Source organism: Aulostomus chinensis, chromosome 24, assembly GCF_037954235.1.
Source record: "Aulostomus chinensis isolate RoL2024-O1b breed Wild chromosome 24, RoL_Achi_v1.0, whole genome shotgun sequence".
NCBI classification, from domain to species: Eukaryota; Metazoa; Chordata; class Actinopteri; order Syngnathiformes; family Aulostomidae; genus Aulostomus; species Aulostomus chinensis.
This window is the reverse complement of record NC_141343.1, coordinates 13267841-13293878: the sequence shown is the minus strand read 5'-3', so window position 1 is coordinate 13293878 and position 26038 is coordinate 13267841. Positions and strand designations below refer to the sequence as shown.

The window sequence follows — 26038 nt, the reverse complement described above, 5'->3', positions numbered from 1 at the left end:
TGAATTTCACATTATGCTGGCATAATGTGTGATGGGGTTCCCCCAAGGAGAAACAGCTGTATTGATGAGGTGAAAACAAACAACAGACGGTTGAGTCACTAATGCCATCTAGTGGTCATACTAATTACGACAACTAGGGGGAAAAAAAAGGACAAGGGAGCTGGTTTTTTTCTCCATTTTTTTGGCCACCTCTGGTTTGAGACTGCTTTCCGACTGTGGCCAGGCTCCAGTCCAAACAGTTAAGCGTTCTCCATTAACATGAACTAAAGTGCTTACTTGAACCCAACCGCTGATATTTTCATAACCTGAACCAGACCATTTGACTTGAACCAGACCTCCGGGCCTGAAACGTCACTCATTTCCGACAATGACTTTCCGAGGTGGCGCAAACAAAATCTGCTTCTGTTGCTATCGTGTTGCCTTTTATTGAAAATACCATACAAAATGAATTAACAGAGAGTGTAAGACATGAGAATATGAGTTCAGTTTGTTCTGAGTTAATGCTGAAAGTGTACCCCAGCGTGCTGGGAAACTCCAGTCATGAACGGATGCTGCCTTGAAGACGAATCGGTGTCGAGGAGCTGAGAGGAGGTCACCGTTCGGTGTCAGTGAGCGTTTATGCAGAGACGAGACGGTTGACTGGTCATGTGTACCCGTCTTTGGAGACGGACTGTGACATCGAGTAAGAGAGTAAAGGCTCTGTCTGAGATCGACAGTGAAAAAAATAAGAGGTGAAAATAACCTGAAGGTGTGGTTTAAAACAATTCATGCACTTTCTGTGATTCAAATCAAGGTTGGCCTGTATATGCTGATGACTCTGTGCTTCTTCATTGACCCAGAATCTTAAGACCTACCGCAGATTACACAAAATGTGAGGTAATGGGTCAATTTCAAAGGGTTATGTGCGTTCACATCATTTCTTTTAGGTGTCTAAGTGTCTCACTGTGTCTTAATTACAAATGTGCACCTTTTTTATCAACCTTCAGACTCGCGGAAACAAATATTTCAAATAATTTCCAACTGGAAGGAATCCATGTTTGAACGAAAGCACAGACTGGAGTTGTACAACGCTGCTCCCTTGTGGGTGAAGCACAGCATTGTCAGAAACTCCTCAGAGATACTTTGACTGTCAGCACCAGTTAACAAAAAAACAAAAAACAGCGAGAGTTCGACTTCTTCATTGACATATCACTAAATCTGGTCTGGAGGTTGCAGCCTGACGCAGCAGCAGTTCTCTAGCCAGATCCGGCCTACCGATCTTGGCCAAGCAGTGGGCCAGCTGAGAGGCCTTAGGCTGGTGTTGAGAAGCAGGCAGCTCCCTCCTCCACATGGCCAGGATGTGGAAAGCCTGGGCAGAGGGACTGTCCCCAGCCCGGAGCTTCACCAGCTGGGTAGAGCTACGACGAAGACGCAGGGAGAGAGCCAGCAGGGCTATTTCCTCCTCCAAAAGCTCCCCAGCCAGCCAGAGAAGAAGAGAGTCGGACAGAGAATCTGATGCGGCGGTGAGAGAACAAAGGAAAGCTCATTTTCAAGTGTAAAATCATCTGATGGAGTTCGCTTTTTTTAATATCTAACAAGAGGTGGGTAAAAAAAAAAAAAAGCAGTAAAAATAACAAGACACAGAGAAAAGTATGTCATCAGAGTGAAAAAGAAGGTTGTTTTTTTTTTTTTGCAGTTTGCTCCGGTGTATTTCACCAAAGTTTGACGTCGAGGTCAGAGTAGAACTCACCTGTCTCCTCACATAACTTCACCCTCGCCATGATGGGTCGTTTAATGGTTCTCACCTTCTAAAACCAAAGTGAAATCATTGTAAACGGGAAATTTAAGGATGTAGAACTCTGTGAGAGACCTGGAAGTTTTCGCGGTACCTTGGGTAAAGTCAGAGACAGCTTACAGACAGGATCTCCCAGGCGCTTCGAGTCCGTCAGCACGGCTGCATCACCTCGCCACTCCACCTCATCCCGTGCGACCTTATAAAACACGGCCGTTCCCTTGTAGTGAGGCGAGCTGTAGTTGCCAAATGGGTCGACCTCAGTCAGTTGGACCAGGAGGTGATTCTTGCGCTGACTGTGGAAGGTGATGCGCTCCTGTAGGATGTCATGTTGGTTGTTTTGAGTTCCTGGTGCAAAAAAAAAGAAAAAGAATGTTTTATTTGTTGAACCTGATATTTAAGGGATGTTTTTATTTCCTGTGCGTTGACAAACGTACTTCAGAGTTTTTCCACAAAAGCACAAATCAAAAAACAAGCAAAAATGACAAGCAGAAGGAGAAGCAGAAGAAAACCCTGCTTTTCTACCTGGCAGGTGCTGCTGTTTGTGTTGCCGTGGTGAGCCAGCCAGCGCAGGCAGACGAACCCAATTAAGCTCATTTTTGGCAGTCGAAGAAATAAATACATTCATTTCGGTAAGTTGAGTTCCCTTTTGAAATGCATTCTCTCGGGAAAATAATACCACAGATTCTCTACTTCTGAAACCATGGCAACAATTTTATGTGTTTTACTGCTGTTGTTTGCAGGCTTCAACAGGAACCTGCTCGTCTTTGGCGCTGATACAACAGTCCTTTAGCCTCTTTCCCGCGTTATGAGGAGTTCACATTTAGCAGCAGCTTGTGCTCTTTCACATGGATGACGTGACCTGAATTATGGAATAGCACAATTGCACGGAAGGTATTTTGCCTTTAAGGCGACTGAAAGGTGAATATTTCCGCCTGCGTTGCAGCTCCAGAGAGTGAAAAGGTGATGGTAACACTCAAATAGACGAGACACGCTTGGGGTTCCTCGTGGATCAGCAGTCAAGATGCACATTTTCACCTTGTTTCCATCTACCTTTTCTTCCCGTCGCTTCTTGTTTTCACGCCTTTTCTTCAAATTTTGTATCCGGGACCTCTTGCAACAAATTTCTGCCTGCTTTTGTGCCTTGACATAGAACTTTTCTCCTCCCACCCACCCACGGAAGTGATGTTTCCAAAAAGTCGTAAGAGGAGCTGGTCTCCTTCCCTCACGGAGAACTCCGGCGATGTCTCTGCAGGTCCGTCGTAGCCTTGCGCCTGTAGTTTGGAGAGTTCCCAGCTGAGGTCCCTGCTGGGCAGCGCCGCCACCAGGACGACGTGAGGTTCGTTTCGTTTGCGCCGCAGGACGATGGTGACCGTGTGGCGGCAGACGGACTCCTCCAGCTCCTCCGCCAGGGAGGTGAGATAGCAGGGTTGCAGGGGGGAGAGGAGACGGAACACCAGCAGTCTGAGGAGAGATTAGAGGGGATAGAAGAGATGCTATCTTGACTCAGACATTATATACTCAAGACAGAATATCTGCATATATTATTCACCAGTGGAGCTCCTTTAGATAAGACATGAAGATGGAAATAATCCGCCCTTATTACCAGAGCATCATTCCTCATTCTTCAACAGGCGGTTAGATTAGAAAGTAAATCAAAGCAACAAGGTACTTATTTCATATATTATGCGGTGCTTGTGTTCTGACTCGGACTGGAATTCAAAGCATGTGGACCTCCTTCTTTATCCACGCCGCCTATGTCCTAAACCCTTTATGTAAAGAAAAGCTGGCTTTCAGCTTCCCCGTGTCATTTCATGTCCTGCTGGACACTGAACATGTTCAAATGAGGGCACGCCATCACAACTCTGGAGCGGAGGAGCGTCTGTGTACGAGGTGAGTAAACGGAACATGTTTCCTTGAACTCATTTGGGATGATCTTTGTTTTTAACTAAAATGAATGTCAAAAAGACACCGTTGCTAAGTACACTTGTGCTTTTCTACGCTGGCAGAAAAAAATACCCATGTTTCTGTAAAGCCCTTGTTACCTCTGTCAAGGAGGCTGAGTAGGTCTTTTGTTGTGAGCAGGATTATGCAAAAAAAAAAAAAAAAAGGAGCCGAGTCCACCGCCGTTGGTGTAGCAGCCTAGTTTGGACCAAGGAAGAACCTCTGACATTTTGAGGCTGATTGATTTTTAACATTGGGTTTGGTTGAGGGGCGGCACGGCGGTGCGGTGGTCAGCGCTGTTGCCTCACAGCAAGAAGGTTCTGGATTTGAATCCACTAGCCAATGACAGCTGGGATAAGCTCCGAGACCCCCCCCCCCCCCCCCCACACTGACCCTGAAACAGGATAAAACAGCTGACTTTGGATGGATGGATGAGTCTCCTTGGCAGAGTTATAAGTTCTCTGATTTCCTTCCAGTTGAGATTACTTCACTCTGAAGTTCAAATAATATACGTCAGCGAAACTGACTAGAATTAAGGTTTCATTGCCCCTTTATCTCATCGCAACGGTACTTAAGAGGAGCGACTCCGCCTCGGATTGCGTCACGATTTTCAACTGTAAATTAGAGATATTTACGAGATATACTTTTGTCTTTCCTTTCCATCGTAGCGTTTCCGAAGCTACAGTTGGTCCCGCAGCTTCTCACATCAAACATCTCCATGTTGAGATTTCCTCCAGATTTACCCGTCCAAAAGTAAGAGAACCGTTAAAAAAAACAAGTGCTGTTTTCTTAAAAATGCAAATCCTCATTTCCCACTCTTCTTTCTCTCCCGCCTCTTTGCAACCAGAGGGATTATTTCCCAGCTTCTGTATCTGGTGGGTGGGCTACTCATGACAGTCGCCGCTGGTAGTCAGTGCCTGGATGTAGCAGTGAGGGGGTGCCAGGACCCTGTAAACCTGCTATACCTGTCGCACACGCTGGTCAGGCTCCTGGGCCTCAGATACCATACACACATTGTGAGGAAAAATCAGAAAACACTGTTTAATTACACCAAAAACACGAGTGTGGGAATAACTGTTTTCGGATTCTTGCAGGTGAAGTCCGAGGCCAAACTAAAACGGAGAAGGCTCTACTTCACTTAGAGGTACGACAAAGAATCTGAATGCTTTCATGTTCACTTCCACCTCTCTGCATATCTGGTTTTGCTCACTGGGTTTTGTGTTTTTCAGCCTCTATGATTTAACAACATCTGTGCATGGATTTCACGATTTTCTGAGTTTGTTGTGGTTTTCCAAAGCCGCTGAGAGGCAAACGAGCCGGGTTTCCTCTCACTGCATTTCAGCGAAAAGGTGCACAATCAAATCAATTGTTTTGCCTCCATCCATCTGGGATGATCTGAGAGTATTTTCTCTCCTGCATTCACATGCAGGATTCATTACATCTTCCTTTGTGCTGAGAGCCGCCAGCCTGTTCTGATGTTGTGCGTAAGAGGCAGCGGCAACAAGCTGAAAGTCTACAATCCTTCAAATCCTCTTCAGTGGCTGGTCAACTTCAGCAGCAGGGCCCAGGGGCGAGGAGATGTGGTAGGAGAGAACTACATATGCTCCCCTAGAGTTAAAGTGCTTAGGATCTACCGCCATCTAGTGGTGAAATTGGAGATTGCACCCTTTCCACTTCCAAAAGAGAAACTATGGTAGATAGTGGGATCATTCACGACGCACAATCTCCCAAACTTGGCTTTTCAGACTTTTACAGAAAAACGTATTTATCGACCACTTGTTCAGAATCTGGAAAGAATAACTGACTCCCTTAATTGAGTTAATTGTATCCAACCACATCATGATGCTGATGAACCAGGGTTCAATTTATGCTCTGTCACATATATGTACAGATATTTAAGCTCTCAGCGCGTGGAACAAGTCCAAGCGCTGAAATGGAGCATGGTACTCTCCACGAGCTCGGAGAACGCACATCTAATAGGTTACTGCTTGTATAAATTCGAGCCCGACCTGAACTGAAAACCTCATTGAAAATCTTTAGCTTGACATGTACGGCACATCTAAAGTCTTCTCTGGATGCAAACCTGAACCTTTGCTTGTTTTCTCTTCAGATTCTGCTGCTAGCGAGAGGACAAACAAGGCAAATTAGCCGTGGATCGGAAAAAAGCGACTCAACAAATGGTAAACGGGAGCGTAAGCCGATTACGTGTTTGACCCTGGCGTTATCTACACTGTCTGTTGTCCTGCTTTGGATGTTTTTGCCTCATATTTCAGTTTGTGCTGTAATCTGTTTGGGATGGAAGCTGCAACAATACACACACCGAGTCCTGCGAGTACAAAAACATGACTCACGGGACTCTTTAAGCTTTCTGGGTGACAAATAAACCTCTCCTTCTCAGTTGTTGTCTCTTCCTCACATCGGCTACCACTTAGTACAAAAGAACAAAAATGGTTTGCTGGCAAACCTGTCAAAGTTCTCCATCAGCTCAAAAGACACCAGTCCATTCTGCTGGTTTCTGATGAGAACTTTCTCCAGGACACTCCACTCTTTGTCTCTTGAGCCCAAAACAATCAGCAGCTCACTGGACTTTTCTTTAGAGGGTTGCACTGAGGAGCCGAGCAACCTGACAGACACACTGCAAGACAAAAGAATCAGAAAATCACGTTTGTCAAGTTATACATGGCACTGATTCTTTCTCCTACGTGAGAGTTATGATAAAAAAACAATGAAGAAATCCATAAAAAGTATTTGATATGCAGTGTACCCACAGGGAGTGTTGGATTCTGGCATTACCACTTGTGCATAAATGTGTGAGAAGCATCTCTGCGATCGTCACTTGCAAAAAGTGAAAAAAAGACATTTGAATTTACTCAATAGGCTGAAACAGTCCTTATTTTTTGGGGGGGTTTTTGAACAAGAAAATACTGTAAACAAGTTTGGACTCTTTTCTGCAAACTGAAATGTGTTTTGTGACATGCTGTTGTGTATTTGACCGTCAGGGCCACCGTACTTTTCTCACCCCATTCGCTGGTAGGTAGATTGATCCCACGCTGGAAAGGCGCTGGCAGGAGGCCGTGTTTGGTGACGCTCTATCTCCTCTCCGTGTCCTCTTGCGTCCCTCCTCTTGTCAGGGTTCGGAGGGCATGGAAGGGTGATGGTTAGGGGTCTTCTTAGGGGTTGAGATGATGGATGCGTTAGGTAGAGCATCGGGCTTGTGGACACCACCCAGTGATATGCGTCGCTTTTGGACTTGATGGTGGCCAGTAGGACGGCGTCTAGCGGCTGGATCTGGTGCAGATGTGGAAGTCAGCAATGGTTAGGCGGCATTGTGGAGAGTTGATGTGAAGAAGCACTTTTAAATACTTTGGTTTTGCACACATGAAAGAGCAGTTGGCGTTTGACTTGTGATCAAGCAACAAACTGTTGTGGTGAAGCCAGTTTACAGAAAACCCGACTCAGAAATCAATTCCAGCATCGACTGCAGCTGCCGATGCTGCTCCCAAACATCTGGGAAAATGCAAGTCTGAATTTTAAGCAGCCCGTTTCTCTTCTTCTCTCTGTTTGCTTCTCTCTAGGCTTTTTCTTAGTTGTTGGAAACATTTTCCTTTTTTTGAAAATGCTCATCTCCAATTTACAGTGTTTCATCCCAAAACCTGCAATCGAAGGAATTTCAAACAACAAAATGAGATCTCTCACCATTGACTGTGCCATCACGGGAGCAGTGAAGGATCCTGGGAGGTAGTTAAGGCAGATGCGAGTGTCCATGGGGAGTTTGTGTGACACACCTCGTCTAGGAACGGTGTAATTTTCTCTTTTGAGACAGGAAACCACAGCAAACAAACCCAAGGAGTAGACCTTCGCCTCCGCAAATGTGCCCTGAGGCCAAAGAAAACGATTATGTGGACAATCATATCAGTCTCAGTCCCCAATCTCCATTACTATTGCCTTGATTGACATGTACAACACCCCAAAGATCACAAAAGGTGTACCACAAGGCACGATATTAATACTTGATCTGAGTTCATAAAGATATAAGAACATCCAGCTCGCATAAGATTTATTCATAAGCAGCTGACACAGTTAACCACCTACTGTGAAAAACCAAGTGATGACCTCCAAAAGGGCTGTTATTATTGTTCCAAAATTGATTTACAGACATCTTCAGAAATGATTCCCATGATGGCCAAGCTAGGTTTTCCTATCATTTTCAAGAATTACTTTCTTTTCCATCCATCCATCCATTTTATCCTGTTGAGGGTCGACCGGGGGTGTGTGTGTGTGGGGAGGGGGGGGCTGGAGCCTATCCCAGCAGCCTTCAGGCGAGGGGCGGGGTTCCACCCCCACCACCATGTCTTTGGACTGTGGAGGAAGCTGGAGTACCAGAGAGAACCCACACAGGAACAGGGAGAACATGCAGACTCACACAGAAAGATCCTGTGATGGAGCCAGGACTGGAACCCGGAACCTTCTTGCTGTGCGGCGACAGTGCTGACCACTGCACCACCGTGCCGCCCCATTTTTTTTTTGCAGTAAGAAAAAAGTGGACTCGTGGATATCAAGAAAATTTGAGGAAGATGTTTCTTTTTTCCTTCAACCCCTAAATACAGATCATCCTCATTTTGTCGTCAACTTGGTGGTTGTAACTGTAACTGCTCTCTCACTGAGACCACTGGAGCTCATAGGGTCGTAAAAGATGCTCATTTATAAATGGATACAACTTCTAATGACTTAAAGTTTTTGTCTTTACCCTCTGGCCCCCATAAGCGCCCTCTGTTGTCACAGGACTGATGTAGTTTGCCTTCCTCTCCCCATCCACTATCTTGACAGCAATGTTCCTGTAGTTGCCACGGTAACGTGCACAGTAAGGCACAACCACAGTCACGGGGAAGTGGATGCTGGCGCTGTCTTGAACCTTGACCCTGATTACTCTACTGACCAGCTCCTCAGAGCCGGTCACCATCAGGCAGCTCAAGCCGTCAGCCAGCTCGCACCTCAGGACTTCGGCAACACCCGCGGGTGCTCTGATGAAGCAGGCATCCGGTACGTCTGAGAGGTTTTCTTGCAGTTGACCAGCAAGCCTGGAGTGCATTTAAAACCAGACACAAAGTCAACAACAGCTTCAAATTTGCACGTCTGCATCATGACAATGTTCCTACAGCTTTATTCCTCTCCATTCTTCTTCCATGGGAACTGCTACAGCTCAGAAGCTCTTACTTGTCTGAAAATGCGTAGTACATCTGGTTACTGATACCCTGGTGGTCGGGTCAGAACAAAGTTGTTGGACCATGACCTCATCAAAAATTAACCAACCGCATCTTTGGATGCGCACCTAGACCGACTCCTCAACAAGGTTTTCACCTGAGCCAGAGGCATAGCGTAACTCCAAAAGCTCGGAGAGAAAACTGCGCTGTCTGAGGTTTGGTAACAGGAGATCGATCACTGGGGGAAACATACCCGACTGTGATCCAGTCGTCCCGTCTGTCCTTCTTCCTTTCTTCCAAAACAGCAAATTTCTCGGGGGAAACGCATCCTTTGTCATTCCCTTGACCTTCAATCTCTTGTCCTTGCACCGTCTCTGCTCCATCAGCGCAAACTAAACAGTCAGAGTCGGAGTCCGTCGCGTGGCTTCGACTATGTCCGTCTTCACCGTCCTCTTCAAGTGCTGGCTCAGGAGGATCACGGGAGTTCAGGTGACTGGTGACATCTCCTTCTTCTTGCACTGAGGTTTCTGGGTCTCCACTGGTTTTCTGAAGCGCCAGATTCTCTTCTGCGCTCAACTGGAGGATTTCAGCATCCAGCTTAGTTACGACCACGTTGAGTTTGCCCAAAATGTTCTCGATGTCCTCCTTAACGCTCAGAAACGTATTGACGAAACCAGAACTCTGGGATTGGTCTGAAAGGACATCGGTAGTTCTATTCCATATCACCACAATAAAAAAAATAACAATCTTATGCACTTAAAATACAGTTTTTGCTTATTTTTGAAATTTTACATATCAATGAACAACTTTATACGCTCATGCAGAGATATTTGCCTGAACAGACTTTAAAAAGAGAAAAGACGGGAATATTTTGGGAAAATGTACACATTCACTTGTTTACAGTTAGAACTTCAGCTCAACACCAGAACCGCTCATATGACACGATGGCAGTTAGCTTAGCATACAGACCGAACCCAGGTAAAGCGGCTAGCAGTCAATAAATCTTCCACCAAGCTATTTTTGTTTTTTTTAGGTCAACAAATAATCAGAGGAACTGGACGTTGCTCTTTTTTATCCCTCCAAATAACTAGAAAATGTAGAAGGCCAAGTCTGTCGCCTTCTGCTACCTTGTCGTGCAAAGAATTAACGAGACACACTTCAAAATACCTCTTGATGTCAATGTTTGTGTCCAGAAATGTCCTTTCACAGGACATGGTTTTAATTTTGTTGCCGATTTCCCACCTCAAATGACACTGCATTGAACTGCATCTCCATACATTTGAACCGATCTTACCACTCCAGTTTGGTCGCTCCTCTCATAAGAAGACAATTCAAGACAAAAAGGTGAACTTTTTAAATTTCAAATTAAAAACAGACACTTCAAATTCGAAAGAGAACACGCATGCAGTCTGACGTTGACCCCCCTACCTGTCGCTGATGGATGTTGCTGATGGTCGCCCCCTGGTGGAGTTTTGAGAAGCATGCAGGCACACTCTGCGAGAGCTTCTCTCCATGCAGAAACTCTGGCAGAATAAGAAACGCTCGTCTCCCTCAACACCCCCAGAGCTTTCTGCTCCCACTCTCCCTCCTCCCGTTCCTCATCATCCCTTCCTCCTCCTCCTCCTCCATCGCTACCTGGCTCCTCTCTTCTCTCACTCGCTCCTGCATCACGATGGTCTCTGCCGCGTCTCACAGCATCAAGCCCTCGAATAGCCCCCCTCAACATGTCGAGGAGACGGTCCTCCCTACTTTCTCGGTCATCCATCCCTTTACTCAGTTTATTGTCCTGCTGGAAAAAAAAAAGCAGCCAGATCAGGGTCAGACGAGTTGGTTTTCCACTAACTTTCAGTCCGTCTTGCACATGGTGAAAGAATTTCACTCCCCCATCAAAAAGTTGGTGAATAATGTCAGATATTCTCTACAAGCACATCGCGTCCCCTTCTCCACTGCGTCCTTGGCTTTGACCCTGTCCGTGTTCAGACTATCTTAGTTTACAGGAGCCAATGCTGTATTTATAAGGCTGCCAGCAGTAAAACATGTTGCCAAGGCGACCCCCCGGAGGCGTGGCTGGGAGGGACAAAAGAGTAGCCACAGAGAAAAAAGGAAATAAAAGATTCACGGAAGACAAAGTACTGTCCTGATGCCGTCCTGTCCCTGTCCTCTGGTCCCTGTCCTACTGCTCCCCAAGCCTGAATCCCTCAAGTACAAGAGGTGCTTGTTGATGAATGAAAAGGTATTGCCTTTAGAAATATGAAAGAAAGCAGTGATGTTACTTTGAAATGTTCCAATCCTGATGGCATGTAGCTACATGAACGCATTCAGGAACACACGAACCATGACATGGAAGCTCTGGCACGAAGGTAAAGTTACTGCGTTTTGCAGCTTATGAAAAACAACTAACTCCTCAGTACAATGTGCCTGTCAAATACAGGGGGCAAGAAAACTGAGGCGACGTTCATAGAAAATATCCAGGGCCACTTGATAGAGAAGCAGGTGAAAGGAGACGACACCGCCATGTTTTGCAGCGTATAAAAAAAAAATTAATTGGGCCCTGAAGAATGAACATGAAATATTGGCTCATGTTTCCTTTGCAGGACGACTGCTGGTACTGAGTTGGGATCTGGATGACTTGACGTGGAAGCTTTTGGAACAAACAAACAAGAAATTTTTTTACAGAATGTAAAAAAATGAAATGATTTTGTACCAGAATATTCATAACAAATAAGGGAGACAATAAAATATAATAAAAAGAGGTGTGGCCTGAATTTTAGACTAATGGCTGGTGCTGATTTTTTTGAGTCCCTTGGTGCCTTAACGTGGAAGGTATGATGTAATTATTTATCATAAAAGTAATACAAGACGTTTGTCCCATATTTGCCTCTGTCACCATCGTGTGGCTGACCCTTGGTACTGCAGCTGAGGTGATGTCTTTATTTCGGTGAGAAAGTGGACGAGTTTGTGGGAGAAGGAACACATAAATGATAGTGGGATATTTACAAAATATTGTTCTATCTTTTCATTGTGAGACTGACCAATCACAGCACGCCGCCATGCTGGTTAAGGTTTTACGTTTTGCTGTATGTCGTATCTGATTATTTTACTTAATTATTTGGAGAAAACATTTTATTTTTAATGTTTTTTTAATGATTAAAATATAACATGCAGTTGATTTTGACTTAAGTGGTGGTTTAAAAAAACCACGGTACTGTGTGTTTATGATGAATCGATATTTTTCCCTTCCTCACAATTACAATTGTTACATGATGATTAAAAAAGCACAAACAAAAAAAGAAAAGCAATTATTAACTGAACTAACGCGTGAATAAGTATGGAGGTTAAAAATGGACAAAAAATTGAAACAAACACTTGATATATTTGTATAATAGGAACATTTAAAAAGAAATTTACTTCAACGGGAAGATTGAATTGTGTCAGAAAAAAATATGTTTAATATTTGAAATGCTGGGATAAAAACAATCTTGAAATAACAGGTTGTTTGTTAGAAAAAGGGATGAATCAACCTCAAATAATTAAAAAGAAATAAAGTTATTACAAGGCCGTCCTCAACTTCTGCATCTTAATGTTTCGGTTTCTCCTGTGAATCCTGACAAATAACTGAGGAACCGGGTGTGTGCCAGGCTGCATTCCTGTCCCGAGGCCTCAGACTCAAGCTGGGACGTGCAAACTTTTCCAGGCAGAACAACTCACATCACCTCCACCCGTGCTGCTGCTCTCCTGTGGTTCTATCAGCTGCTTTTACTGTGTGTGTGTGTGTGTGTGTGTGTGTGTGTGTGTGTGTGTGTGTGTTGGATGATGGGGGGGACAAACTCCCACCAGCTTCAGACAATTGATCTGCTTGTTAATGCACCAACAACAAACAGCCTGCAGTATTCATGGGGGGGGCAACATTAGACTGGATGGTACTTGTACTTGGCAATGTGCTTGAATGGGCGTGGAGTTTCACCGACAGAATGAACACACACACACACACACACACACACACACGGAACCAGACTAAAGGCACGCTGAGCACTTCTGCGCGGAGCCTCAGCGGTCAAACTCAACCCCGCAAACGCGCGGCGGTGTGCGGATGATGCCCGCGATCCCTCCTCTGTCTTTACCGGTGAGTCCCGCAGCGTCACCGGCGCGTGAAACTGAAGGAGTCGGGGTTCCAGGTTGAAACCAAAGTGTTTTCTTGGTGTCGGGAGCGGAACGGTCCTCCACAGCGAGTCATTGAGACAAGTTTGAAAATGAAAGGCAGCCTCACACTGGTGGATCTTTTTTTCCACCACAAGAGTAAAAAAAAAAAAACACGTGGTACTTGTAGTAGTACAATGTACGTGGTATATTTGTGTATTTTCTCTCTAATTATTGAAGGTTGAAGTCAGCAAAGCCTGCATAAGTGCTCAGGTGTTTCTAACCAGGAAGGGGACTCGGACTTTGAACGAAATGTGATAGATGTGGAGAGGTATGTGGCTAGTGTGTGTGTGTGTGTGTGTGTGTGTGTGTGTGTGTGTGTGTAAGGGTGTGCATGCTATGACTCACCTCCTCTGCCCTAGTCTCCATGTGGTTTCACAGAAGCACAAACACTTGTCCTGAGCTGCCACTTTCAGTTTTGTAGTTTGTCAAAAATGAAACATTGACCAGGCAAATGTTTTATCGCTGCGTTCAGTCTTGTTACTTAAAGCGATTGTTCACCCCAAAATGATTGTCTTCATTCGTTACGCTCAATTAGATGTCTTTTATTCATGAAGTTTTCATTTTTTTTAAATTATATTTTTAAAATTTTTTTTAATATTCTGGGCTACTTTTAGGTGAATTCAGAACATGCTAGCTGCAGGCCTGTTGCTGGGAGCTAACGGAGACCGAAGATTAACAACAGCAAAAACCACAAAATCTGTTTATAAACTCTCCAACTCTCATCTAGTAGAATCCAAATTTTCTGCCTCCAGTTCTATGCTCAACACTTCAAAAAAATACTTTGATTTGAAGTACAAATATTGAATTAAAACAGTTCTGCTCTCCACTGTATGCAAAGTTAGCGTTGAGTTCTGATCTGCTACCCGGTGAGTGAAGCCAATATCCGTCATGTATTTTACAAAATGAATCATCCCATAAACTAATAATGTCAATGGAATTATGCTTCCTCTTTTTTTCTGAAGTAACTCATAAAAACAAAGCAATGAACAGCCTTTGCTTGGGAAAAAAAAAGAAGAAGTTTGATAACAGCTTCCCTGCTGTAGAGAGAAAAAAAATGACCCTCAGGGAACTTTTTCACCTTGTTGTTGGTCCAACTCATCAAAAAGACGCAGTACCAAGCTGTCTTAGTGTCATTGCACGGTAAAAAAAAACTTGGTTTACGATACACAGACTTTTTTCCAACATAAAGTTGTGGTTTAATGTATCAGACGGCAGCGCACGGCTCTGTACCTTTACAAAATATTTACTTTCAGGGTTTACTTGGCTGAGAAATCTATTTAAAGGGTGGTACATCATTGGAAATAATGTTTGGGAGTCTCTGTCCAATTGTCAGTAAATTGTGTGTATGCAGTATGCATTAGTTTGCCTGCAGTTGTGTCTTTGTCCGCGGACAGGCTCGTATATCTTCATGCCTGTACGGCCTGCAAAAGCTATTCATCTTCTGAAGTTCACCTTTTTTGCTTGCTGGTGTTGCTAAAGGCACTTCGTGGGCTGGTTGTAGCTGCGCATCTTAACCCCTCAAACTAGGCCTCCAATGTTTGCAGTGTGTGTGTGTGTGCGCATTCTAGTGTCTGAATAGATGTGTGTCAGTGGGTGGGTGCAGGCCAGGTCAGACATACTTGCAAGGTTTGGCTTGTGCCCATACTAGCTGGGAGCTTTTACAGGCCCCTGCATGCCAGCAGTAGCACACACCTGGGCTCATCTGGTATCCAGTCAGTTTTGTCAATGCACGCTCAATAAGGAAAGCAGCGTGTCTGCTTAAAAGAATAATTCAACCTTAATTTTTTTAAGGGCAAAAGTATATGTAAGGCCCAAACCAAAAGTAGTAGGAAAATGCTATTTGCTCTTCAAACACACACATGCTGCAAGAATGTGCTGTCATGAAAGCAGAAGTAAGACTTTTTTTGTGTCCTCTGAGTTCTGTAGGTGTGCCTCTCAAAAGCAGACGTGATGCGGGCTGAGTTGAAGTGTGGGTGTGAAAATAGGTTTTACTTTGAAGAGTCGGTGTGAGAGCATCAGGTAAGCTGGCCATCGACACCATTATTACTCGCTGCTTTGCATTTAGATGTAAAATGCAGATTTTTTAAACTCAGAAGTGCTACGTACCGGACCTGGTTGCACACCGATTGTGTGGTTTTTTTTTTCTTCCCTCAAATTATTTTTGCTATTTTATTGAAATTTCAAAACACTCAAGTCACCAAATGCCGCTGTGTGATTGTGGTTTTGTGTGTCCTCATAAGCGATTGCTGTTTCCTGGTGTTGCCTCCAGAAGTATTGCAAGTGAAGGTCTGATTATGCTGTTTGGCAAGTTTGTTCACTTGTTATTTTATGGAGTGGTGACATGCATCTTGATTTTTATTTATTTATTTTTTTCTAATGTAGCGTTTAAAAAAAAAAAAAGGTTCCGAGATGCATTTGTTTTCTCACAGATATTTTTGATAAGAGCAGTGACACCGCTCGTGTTTTTATGATGAGTATGAAGATACAGCAAGGGAGCGGTTTCTAAGATGTAAAAAAAAAGAAAAGAAAAAAAAGCGTCAACTGAAATACACCAGCAGTGCTAAACTCTAACAGCTAACGTAACTCGGTGGTTTTTAATGGTGAAATAACGAAATGTAAACGTGATGTGAGAATGTGCTCTGATGACTTCCTGGAGTGTGCCCAACTCACGGCGTGTTTTTTCCAAGGGTTGTGCAACGTACGTCACATTCATTTACCAGCTGTAGTACTACTGTTAGTTATGTAAACTGCTAATTTTGGAGGCGGGTTGCAAAGAAAGTACCCTGGCACTAAAGTATTTATTACTCTTTTAGTATCAGTTGCAGTGACTCTTACGTAATGAAAAAATAAGGTGTTTGCGGTCGAACAAATCTCTGATTAAAACGTCAAACCATTTTTTTTAATGCAAGTGTGAATAAAAAAAAAAGACATTTCTATCAATATCTCAGATAAGGAAATGTTCACAGTATCTTAAAGGTCACCGAGAATGAAAATCATCGTTTTGGTGTTTTTGGGGTTTCTTCAACGTCCCCCAGTTGTGGGGAACACACACGAAGTGTGAGGCAGTGTCATAACCTCTGTTTGAAGTATCTCCCCTTTTTTGAATCGCTGCGGGAAAATGGACCAATGCGATTTTGGCTGAAGTGTTACGTTACAGTTCAGTCAGTGCCCCCCCCCCCACGCTGAACCCACCCCTTTCACACACGTCCCTTCGACATATTTCGGGAGGGGGCGATTATGCGAACGAGCCGAGTGAGTGCAGCTCTCTCGTGTTGCTCGCTCGCGTGACACAAACTGGAGCCTGCAGCAGCAGCACTGATTGAACAGATTGATTGAATGAATGGCCTCGATAGAATTGAGACCTTTGCTTTATCTGCGCTGTCTGTCGCTAGCTGGCCTGGCCTGGCTTGAGGGGGAAGGAATCTCGCTACCAAGCTACCAAGGGGCCAGGCCACCAGGAAAACTCCCGGTTGTCCTGATGGCCACCCCACCACTGCATGTACGGCTGGATCCGCGAATGGGCCGTGGCTACTTGGTATCTTATCTTACCAATGTTGTTGTATGATATGGAATGTTGTCAATTGACGGTAGCAGTCACACTTAGCACCGGCGACAGTTAGCCGAGAAAGTGGGAGTACGTTCTTTTCAGTGACAGTGAGGGCAGCCAATCACCGAGTAGTCGTTAAATGAGGTTGCCAGATAAACCACGGCAACCGATCGCCGTCAACTCGTGCACTTGCATAAATAATGAGGTTGCCAGATAAGGTCAGAAACGACCCCAATAAGGACAAACGACACATTCTAAACCCAACATGGTAACATAGCGGTTTCAGAGAGCCTTTAGGAAGCTTCTGAGCCATCACAGACCCAACCATTTTTTGTGGGGTTACATATCACACCACAGAACAAGAATGAATACCCCGTTCAACCTCTCTATGGCACCTTTAAGTGTCTGTACTGATATACAGTCGTTGTGCACTGTAGTAAAATGATGGCTATAACACTGCACACTACTCATTTATTGCAGTGAATTCTCCCACACATAAAAATCTCTTTCATATCAGTTAAAGTTGAATGAAAAAAAGTGTTGAAATCCAAAATGCTTGAATTTCCATTGTTACTGTTGTTAAAAGCATAATAGCATTGTAATTCTGTTGTCACTGTGAACATATCGTACTTTTACCTCTCCAAATCAACAAACTTAGCGTACTGTTTTTTTTCCACTTCCGATCTGAATGCTAAGCTAGGAATAATGCTAACTAGTACTAAATACTCCCCTCTTTCATTTGCCTGAAGTGTTTCCATCTCAGATGAAATCAGCATCTACCTGTGCAGATTCTAAGCAAGAAAAAAACTGAACAATACCTATGGTTGTTTTAATTTCTGTCAAATCTGATTTTGTGTCAACAGTTAAAATCTGGATCAAATCTGCAGTTCCTTACATTCATCGTCGTCCTCCAGATGCGGCACTAGAGCATCATGTTGGAACCTCCAGACAGGAGCCAGGAGATCCAGGGTTGGCTGGACACCCTCCGCCTGTCCCAGTATACGTCGTGTTTCCAACAGAGGGGCTACCAAACTCTGGATGACTGCAAAGACCTCACGGATGAGCACCTCCTGGAGCTCCAAGTGTTACCAACAGGCCATCGCAGACGCATCCTCCGCAGTTTAGAAGCACTCGGGTTGAATAAACAGCAAGAGGAAGATGGAGAGGCAGGGGATAAAAGTGGGAGAGGCCAAAGGAGACCTGCGCTGTATCCAAGACATATTTTCCTGAAGGATAGAAAGAGGGGAACATCATGTCAACAGCCTCAACCAAAAGAAAGCACCGAGTATGATTTCACAGGGAGTCAGACTCTGCCTCCAGGAGCAGGCCTGGCAACTGAAACTCAGGACATAAGCCCACCACAACCGGCCGTGCGTACTTCCCTGAAAGTCCAAACATCAGTGGTTGAACATCCTTGCATCCCTGCCTCCATGTCTTCCTACAGCAGCAGAAGTAGCAGCAGCAGCGAGTCCTTCTCCATTTCTGAAATGCCCTCAGACTGGGAGATTTCCTTCGATGAGCCCTCGTTGTCCAGCACTGACTCTGTCCCCTGTTCTTCTGAAGATCCTCAACCAACCCTGAGTGAAGACCAAGGAGGTTTTCAGTGTGAGATGGTAGAAAACAGCATCTATGGAATACAAACAAGTGTTAAAGCACCTAAAGGTCCGCGACTAACGCGCTCCTACAGGCTTCGGCACCGGCCTGTTCCTGAAATACCAAATCAGACCCTGCTGCCACTCCAAGACAGGTACAACTGTTGTTGACTTTGTCAAGTGTCTGAATTTTCGTTCAAGATTAGTGTGGAAGACGTGGTGAGCACGATAATTTAAAGCACAAGGCAATTCACAGTAGTTCACACGTATTTACGCACAATGAAAAAATTCTTTCACATTAGGTTCATGTATTGGAAGCAGGAAGTGAAGGAAGTGAACTGAAAACGGTCAATGGTCTGTGGATTAGGTCCACAGGGAATTGAAATGGCCTGTGGTCACGTTGTGATACTGTTACGTAGAATTGTGTGACACTGAAATACACGTAAGACAACATAAAAACACACATAATGTACCATCATCTGTACAAGAGGGAGCTTGCAGACGGATAAGAGTGGCCCGAGAGTTGATCCCTGAGGAACTCCTCGTGTGATTTTTGTTTGTTCAGATGCATAATTGACCTAAAATAGTCCCTACACTGCAAAACCTCTGTCGCATAATATATTTGTCTAATTTCTGATCAAGTTGTCTCTTCACATTCTCATTTCTTTTGTGAAAAACAAACAAACAAGAAATGTAAATTTTGCTGATGTCAGATTATTTCATGAATTACAAGCAAAACGAACCCTGTTAAACTTGTTTGCCAGTTATAAGTGAGCTTGTGCGTCAGTTATTACACATCAATATTTCTTGATTAAATATTAGGTTGCCTTTATCAAGACCCTTTTTCTCACAAAGGTGGGAGGTGATTCTGTCTTTTACGAAGCATAATGAGATAACTAGAGATTAAACCAATATACTTTGTGAGATTTGACTTTTTGTGATGTGTCTTGGAAGAAGGGGAAACAGCTAACTTAGCCATTAGTAACAATTTTCACTTTTATAAAACTCAACAATTAGCATGTTCGATCTTGTTTATATGAACCGTACAGGTACGGTTATACATAACATCTATAAGTAAAGGCCCAAAACCCAATTTGTTTGCCACAACTGCTAGTAAGCCAACCGGGAAGTTGTGTTTTGAACAAGCAGGAAAGAACACGGGTTCTAAAAGGTACCCCTTTCCAATGCTCCTCCCCTGTGCTAAATAGCTTGTTATTTACCTCAGCTAAATTAAAGTAAATCTTCTTTCATGTCTTTCAGCAGTAAAGCTAATGCGCATATTCCACAAAATGTTCAGCATTCTTTGGAGGTAATGTTGTTGTTTGCTAGCATTAGCGCTATATTTCTGGTACCGACATGAATTAGTTTCAAAGTTCTCATAAAACATTCCAGTACTTTCTCTTTTTTTTTTTGTATTCAGGTATACACTGATAGAGACCCTGAGGCCTTTAATTTCATATTCAATATAACATTCCATGCGCTGAAATAACTTTGTTCATTTTTGAAACTTTTGAACAGTGAAACTAACTTTCCACTTCTCTATTCTGAAGACCCTTTTTGTACATGTGGTGTGTCACCTAGTTTTTCTACGTGCTGCGTTGGTGGCTCTAATCCACTGATTTCTCCTCCCTTCTCAGGAGTGCACCACCAGTGCAAACAACCAGCCCTGAACACCTAACCAGTTCCGAAGGTCCCACAGGTGCAAACGGCATACAGAAAGGTACACACAGTCTTTCAGCTGCATCTGCTTCATGTCTGCCATGAATATTTCATTTGGCAGTAGAGTCAGCGGTGCTGTTGTTTGCCCGGATGAAAGGCGGGAGAAGAGATGAGGGTGGTGCGTGGGTGGGGTAGGGGGTGTTCGGCGGCTGGGAAACGACGTTGCCCTCGTTTCAAGTGCACATCTCAGGGAATATGGTCTCTCACATCTTGTCCCTTAGCGAGACCCTGGTGTGTATTCCTGTTGCTCGGCTTTTACAGAAGTTTTTACGAGTTGTTTAACTTTGCTATCAACACGCAGTACAACCAATGCAGTCGTGTTGGAATTCATCCTTGTCCGTGCTGTATTTGTTGCACTTGCCCCACCTTCATGTCTCATTTGGACGATCTGACCTGAGCTGCTTTCTTTCTGTCTGCTCTCTTCAGTGTGTGCATGAGCACCTGTGGACAGTTTTTACTTCAACCGATTTTTGTCCGTTTGTCACGCATGAAATCCCCTCACTCTCCTTTTTTTTTTTTTAATTTTTTTGGCTTCCTTCCTCTTTTCTGCAGCTGTCTCTTGGTAGAACCTTGTTTTGCCAATGTTCCCTCTGTATGGAACAAGACAGGGACTAGAGAGAGGAAGGGAGGAAGGCGAGACAGTGAAGTAAGTTTGAAGGAAAGAACTGGAGATGGATGCAAAGACGGAGGAAGAGAGGGAGCCAAGCTGGTCCCTGAGCAGGGACCGAAGGAAGTCAGCTCGCAGGCTGAGTCTCCCCTCACAGCGAGCTCTAGTGAGGCCTGATTTGACACATCATTTTACCCTTTAAACTGTTTATTCTGAAATGAGATCCAAAACTTATGTGAGTCACAGAATCTCATTCAATCAAAACTTGCTGTGCAGAGCTGACAGAATTTTAATTTAACACTTTTGCTTCGGAAAAAAAAGCCTTTTTTTTTTTCTTTCCCCCTCGTGTCTGCCGATTTCTTTTTTTAGCAGCTCTGTGCCCACGCAGCAGAATTGGCATATTGTTAAAAAAAAAAAAAAAAATTAAAAAATCAGTCAAATATTCTAGGCAGTAACAGAGCTGTTTTCCTGTAACCCAATTTACTTCGTGTCATTTTTGAATTTGTTTCTGTGACCCTGCTGTGATAATGAGGTTAACGCAACTTCCCCCCCCCCTTTTTTTTTTTTTTTACTTTACACAAGAGATCGTTGGAGGGGAGACGAGTGGACTGACGATGATGATGTGATTTCACTTACGTCATACGTATCTCGTAACTTCACCCATGGGCTGACAAGACACAAACAAATCATGTCCACGAAACCAAAAGCGTATGCAGTTATGTTCCGCGGTGCAATAAAAGAAGGGGAAAACAGGTTTGACGGATTCAATTTTTTTCAGGGTCGATACCAATATAGATTTAGTAAGCTGGGAAGGCCGATAGTTCCGAGTTTCTTACCTTTGAAATTAATTTTCAGGGAATTTTTTTTTTTTTAAAGACTGCAGTCGATGTCAACTTCGAACAAACTGGTAAAAACAACAAACAACAGCAACCAAACCTGTGCATGATTAAGTCCGAAACTTTAGTCAGAACAACGTTTAACTGGTGTTTTGTTGTTTGTGGTTCTGGGTTGGAAAGAAAGAAAAAAAAATCAGCCGCTGCACAAAAAGAATGCAGATTCCGTCGAACTGATAACCAGACGCTGTCAACACGTAACTCGTGGGGTTTCAACACATTCGGTGCCGAAGCCATCAGAAGTGACAGCGGCAGTCAAATGAAGCTCACTCTTACTGGGTTTTTCTACAGGTCACAGTTCATCACCGCAGTCTCGTTGTGCTTTCGCTGAAGTCAATTCTTGACTGAATGACAGCTAAACTCAAACGTCTCTCAGCCGCTTTTCATTAATCAGCGTCGGAGAGACTCAGTAGAGTAATAACCACAAACTGACCTCCCGCACTTTAAAGAGGTGCAGGCTTCATTCAGAGGAAAATCAATCCCCACTACCTCAGAGCCCGTGGCTACATGGAGGTCTCCTCCCGGTCTGCTTGGGAGTAGATAAAGAAGTGGTGGAGAGTGGAGTGAGAGAAACAAAGGCAGAATGCAGCCGGGGGAGGGAACAATAGCGAGAATCAGACAGGAATTTAGTACAGTAGCGGCCTGAAGGTCAGCTGATGGATGATGATTGATGGTGGCCGCAACGATTGGCCAGCTCTTCAAGCCGAGCCGGCCGCTGCGTTGGAGTCTAGTCCATCATCAACTTACATGACCCCTCCACGAAGCTTACCAAGCCCAGAACATGCCCCTTCGTGCCCTCCTGTAATGAGAACGCTCGCGCATTCACGTCTTTATAGATCACATCTCGTCTGTCCTTTTATATTTGTCTGAAGGCACATTTATGCGTCGGGGTGTTTCAATCTTTCAGCGCTATTTTCTGTGTGTTTCTCTTTGAGTGTCTATATCACCCGGGGCGGCATCTTCTGGCCCTCACAATCCTCGGGAGAAGGCGGTGTCATTTTTCAATGTGACAGGCCTCGGCCCACGCTCGGTGGCCCCGGGTCTGCAGACAGATAGCGTCTTCTTCTTCTCTTCTTCTTCTTCTCCCTCTGCAGGAGAGAAAGGCAGAGGCAGAGAGAGAGAGAGAGAGAGAGAGAGAGCTGGATGAGGACGAAGCCAAAACTAAATCTAATTTGTTTGCTGTGCATGGATCAAGGGTTTGAGGCGTTGGTTCAGATCAATGCGTTGGTTTAATCAAAGTGCACTATAACATCTGAGTGACTACAAATATGAACTGGAACAATCTTATTAAGCCTCTTTCACTCGGCACATGTGGACAACTTTCAAAACCATGACAAAACCTGCCATTGTGTTGTCCCTTTTAGCTTCACTTCAAAGAACCCTGACGCCTATTGCTCCCTACGGAGAAATGTTCCTGTACAACAACCCTCAGAGCATTCCGGTAAGACAGCGTACAGTCCTGCTGGTGGACGGTGAGTAGCAGCTCAGCGAAGAGGAACAGACATTTGTCAGATCTTAAATGTGGTGTTGCAGACCAAACTTCCCTCTTGGTGTTAATGCGGTCGCCGTGGAGACACAGCAGAGCTGTTTCAGTTTGGCCCTGGAGGTTAATAGAAGTGTCGGCTGGGCCACCAGAGCTAACAGCTTAGTGCACGATAACAGCATCTGACAGAAATATGGACACGTTCATTTTGATGCTCGTCTCTTCCACAGAACCAAGAGGCGTTGGGGAAGGAAACGAAAAAACAGAAGAGGTATGTCATGGCGTTGTGGTTCACTTCTGGATGCTTCAACTCGACATGTTCAGAAGGAGAACTGGTTACTGCGGTAGAAAGGTGTCAAATGAGTTGGAGGAAGAGGACGAGGAAGTAAACAGCAGAGAGCACTTTCAGGCCTTTTAGCGCCCCAAACACCCATAACTCACCGTATCTTTACATTGCAATTTGTGATCGTTAACTCTACTTTTTGTGTCATTTCCAGCAGTTTGGTGACGATGATAGCAAAGTTCGACTCACACACGTCCCAAAAGTTAACGGAACCAGGGTGAAAATGTGTTATTGATGATAAAATGGTATCACATTTATTTAATAACCACAATCTTTCATGGTCATTTTTTTAAGGATTCCCAGAAATAGTTATGACCCCCCCACACACACACACACACACACACACACACAACTATTTTGTCAAATGCCTCCTCTGGCAGTAGTTGTACTTTGCTCGGTCCCGGTCTCTTGAACATGACATCTCACTAAAACCTCAAGACACTTTGTTTGGACTCAACGATGAAGCTTTAGATTCCTCTATACACCCTAATTATGACAAAAAGTCATTGGATAAAAGGTCTAATGATGACAGGGTGAGGTTCCATATCAAAAAGGTCAACGAAAGTCCCCCATATGACCACTTTTAATAAGACGTTGAAGAAAAAAACCCTTTCATTCAAACCCTGAGAATTCTGTACAATTCCCAGTATTTGTTGAGTCTTTACAAAAATGCATGTAGAAACCAGACCTGTCCTGGTTCTAGACTACACGGTCTCAACAAAAATGGTCTTTAACAAAAAATTGAGATGGAAATCCATTTTTTGGGGGTGGGTTCTTATTATAACATATTATTTTTGCAATATGTTGGAAGGGCTTTCGTTAAAAGGGCAGCTGTCTGTAAAGACAGAGGCGGGTTAACCAGCTGAGATTATTTGGTTTTCCTCCAGCTTTGTTCTTGTCAGTACAATTGTGACATCACCACTAGGTGTGGCGACAGGTGCGACAAGGCTCCGCCATGCAGTCATGCTGTCGGCATTTACATGAAAATGCAGTGAATCTGTACAATCTGGTATAAAGTTACTGTAAAGATTGAGACAATGTGATATGTATCCCCTCAGAAAAAAGACTCCCAAACAAAACAAAGCCAAGGAAAAAGACTCCCCCCCTGCCCCACCGGTCCCGGACCCCTACCAGGATGAGTACTCAACAGTGGACGACTGCGCTAGCATTTTGTTGAGACCGAGCTTCGACCAAAGTCTCCCACCTGACATACCTGCCGTCGGCGCTGGGGCCTCCGGTCCGGCCCCTCAGGACAGTTCCTTGATCATGGTGGAGTGTGACCTCTACTCGGTGGCTCTGGACCCTCAGGGTGGAAACGCGCTGCCTGACATTTCTCCATATGCCTGCTTTTATGGAGCTCCCAACACCATAGTCCTGAAAGTGGGTTGGCTGGACAAGCTGTCGCCTCAAGGGTAGGTTACTGGTCCCGTGTTTGTCCAATGTCTTGTCAAAAAAATAGAATTGCATTGAATATGAGACAGCAACACTTCGCAAGCATCTCAATGGAAGCTTGTTGCCAATTGTATTTTCTACACTATGTTGTTATTACAAATATAAAAGGTATTTGAGGTTTCTTTTCTTATCGTTCAAATATTCTCCAAGTGCTTTAAGAAATATGTACTTGGAATCAGAACTCAATTCAGTGTTTCTGTCTTATATTACGTATAATGACTAGGAATTAAGACACTTGGAAAGAGGCTGTTTTCCTTTCCAGTGGAGTCACAAACAGTAACTCACAAATCTCTGATGCTCAATCAGGAGATGAACGCCACCTCTTGGGCAAATGTTAACGTGAACTTTCATTGTTTCTTGTGGAAAAAACTAATCTAATACAAGTGTTGGTACTACCAACTGCACAAACGATTGGGTCGGAGCACAGTCTGCCGGACAAACTGTGGTATCGCGCCGTTCCAAAATGATCTTCTTAACGTAGGCACACGTTAGCCACATCCGTCTGGCTGCACTTTCATTTTCAGGTGTCACAGTTGTAAATCGTATTCATGACTCTGTCACAGCGCACTCTGCTGGAAGAACTACGTTACCACCGTTTAGAAATGATCCCAAGTATCTCCCAACATGGTTGAACATCCGCCTCATCACTACGGCAACACGCCAGATTTCTCAATTGTAGATTTGCGAATACCAACAGTCCTGCGAACAATCCTGGGAGTACCGTAAACAGTTGTTGACAGCCGGACAAACTAAGTTATGGCACCATTTTGAAATCACCCCAACAACAGCCTTCACGTCGGCAGGAAACCTCAGCAGGCTACTGCTTGACACTGCATAGAAGTTTTTGTGCTGCATGATACAATTAACAGTGATATATTTGGATATTTCTTTCATGGTACTCTATTAACTTATCGCACTGACCCATGTATCAAGATACTACCATGGTATTTTATATAGTGAGGTCCTTGCCAGTACCGCAAGAAACAATCAGCCATGAATAATTACCGGCTATGTAGATCAGGACAAGCTCCCTATCAATCTTTACCTCAACGCACCCAGTGTTCCACATACTGCTGCCTGTCACGTGGCAGGGAACCCAGCAGTCAACCACGACTTCTTTGCAAGCCCCTCGCATTCATTTCATCTTCTGTGTACCCCCCGCCGCCCCGTATGTCTTATATCTTTGATGATTATTTAAAACTGATAAACGGTATTAGATTCAGAAGCCTGGAGCAGATCTATTCATAATGCAAGGCGCCGTCTAAAAGAGAGGGAAGGATGTTCGG

The 26038-nt window shown here is 44.2% G+C and overlaps 2 protein-coding genes and 2 long non-coding RNA genes across 10 annotated transcripts in view; 2 read left to right on the top strand and 2 right to left on the bottom strand.

Moving 5' to 3' along the window:
* Positions 1–416: 416 nt before the first annotated feature.
* On the bottom strand, positions 417–10469 carry dthd1 (death domain containing 1). Its single transcript, XM_086197089.1, has 10 exons — positions 10345–10469; positions 9170–9608; positions 8463–8793; positions 7412–7591; positions 6735–7003; positions 6180–6350; positions 2946–3235; positions 1869–2119; positions 1730–1787; positions 417–1491 (listed from the first exon to the last, which is right to left on the bottom strand). The coding sequence occupies exons 1-10, from the start codon at positions 10397–10399 to the stop codon at positions 1178–1180; spliced, it is 2358 nt and encodes a 785-aa protein (XP_086053215.1). The 5' UTR covers positions 10400–10469; the 3' UTR covers positions 417–1177.
* LOC147238770 (uncharacterized) lies at positions 2896–6094 on the top strand. 3 transcript variants are annotated; one of them, XR_015111883.1, is made up of 6 exons: positions 2896–3664; positions 4384–4468; positions 4563–4731; positions 4810–4859; positions 4945–5298; positions 5826–6094. It is a non-coding gene; the product is annotated as an uncharacterized LOC147238770 (long non-coding RNA). The 3 variants fall into 3 exon arrangements; XR_015111884.1 differs by having other exon boundaries at positions 2896–3187; positions 4810–5298; XR_015111882.1 differs by having other exon boundaries at positions 4810–5298.
* Positions 10470–10556: 87 nt separating the features above from the next.
* On the bottom strand, positions 10557–25906 carry LOC147238768 (uncharacterized). Its single transcript, XR_015111872.1, has 4 exons — positions 24514–25906; positions 22422–22562; positions 17559–18240; positions 10557–10705 (listed from the first exon to the last, which is right to left on the bottom strand). It is a non-coding gene; the product is annotated as an uncharacterized LOC147238768 (long non-coding RNA).
* arap2 (ArfGAP with RhoGAP domain, ankyrin repeat and PH domain 2) overlaps positions 12921–26038 on the top strand; it is a 127192-nt gene continuing 114074 nt past the window's right edge. For 2 of the 5 annotated variants that reach the window (XM_086197873.1, XM_086197869.1), the window contains exons 1-6: positions 12921–13039; positions 17527–18410; positions 19893–19975; positions 22839–22915; positions 23188–23228; positions 24359–24712. In XM_086197873.1, the coding sequence (XP_086053999.1) occupies positions 17596–18410; positions 19893–19975; positions 22839–22915; positions 23188–23228; positions 24359–24712 (1370 nt within the window). In that variant the 5' untranslated portion in view covers positions 12921–13039; positions 17527–17595. Of the gene's footprint in view, positions 13040–13293; positions 13385–15034; positions 15136–17526; positions 18411–19892; positions 19976–22838; positions 22916–23187; positions 23229–24358; positions 24713–26038 lie in introns of all 5 variants that reach the window. The other 3 variants (XM_086197870.1, XM_086197871.1, XM_086197872.1) reach the window with 3 other exon arrangements.

What these genes read in the sequence shown, in the direction of transcription:
- dthd1 (XM_086197089.1), bottom strand. Translation starts at nt 10,399, where the DNA reads ATGCTTCTCAAAACTCCACCAGGGGGCGACCATCAGCAACATCCATCA. An exon ending in TGTCTCTGACTTTACCCAAG is followed by an intron (nt 1,788 to 1,868) that starts GTACCGCGAAAA and finishes CTTTGGTTTTAG; the next exon opens with AAGGTGAGAACCATTAAACG. An exon ending in GAAGTTATGTGAGGAGACAG is followed by an intron (nt 1,492 to 1,729) that starts GTGAGTTCTACT and finishes CCGCCGCATCAG; the next exon opens with ATTCTCTGTCCGACTCTCTT.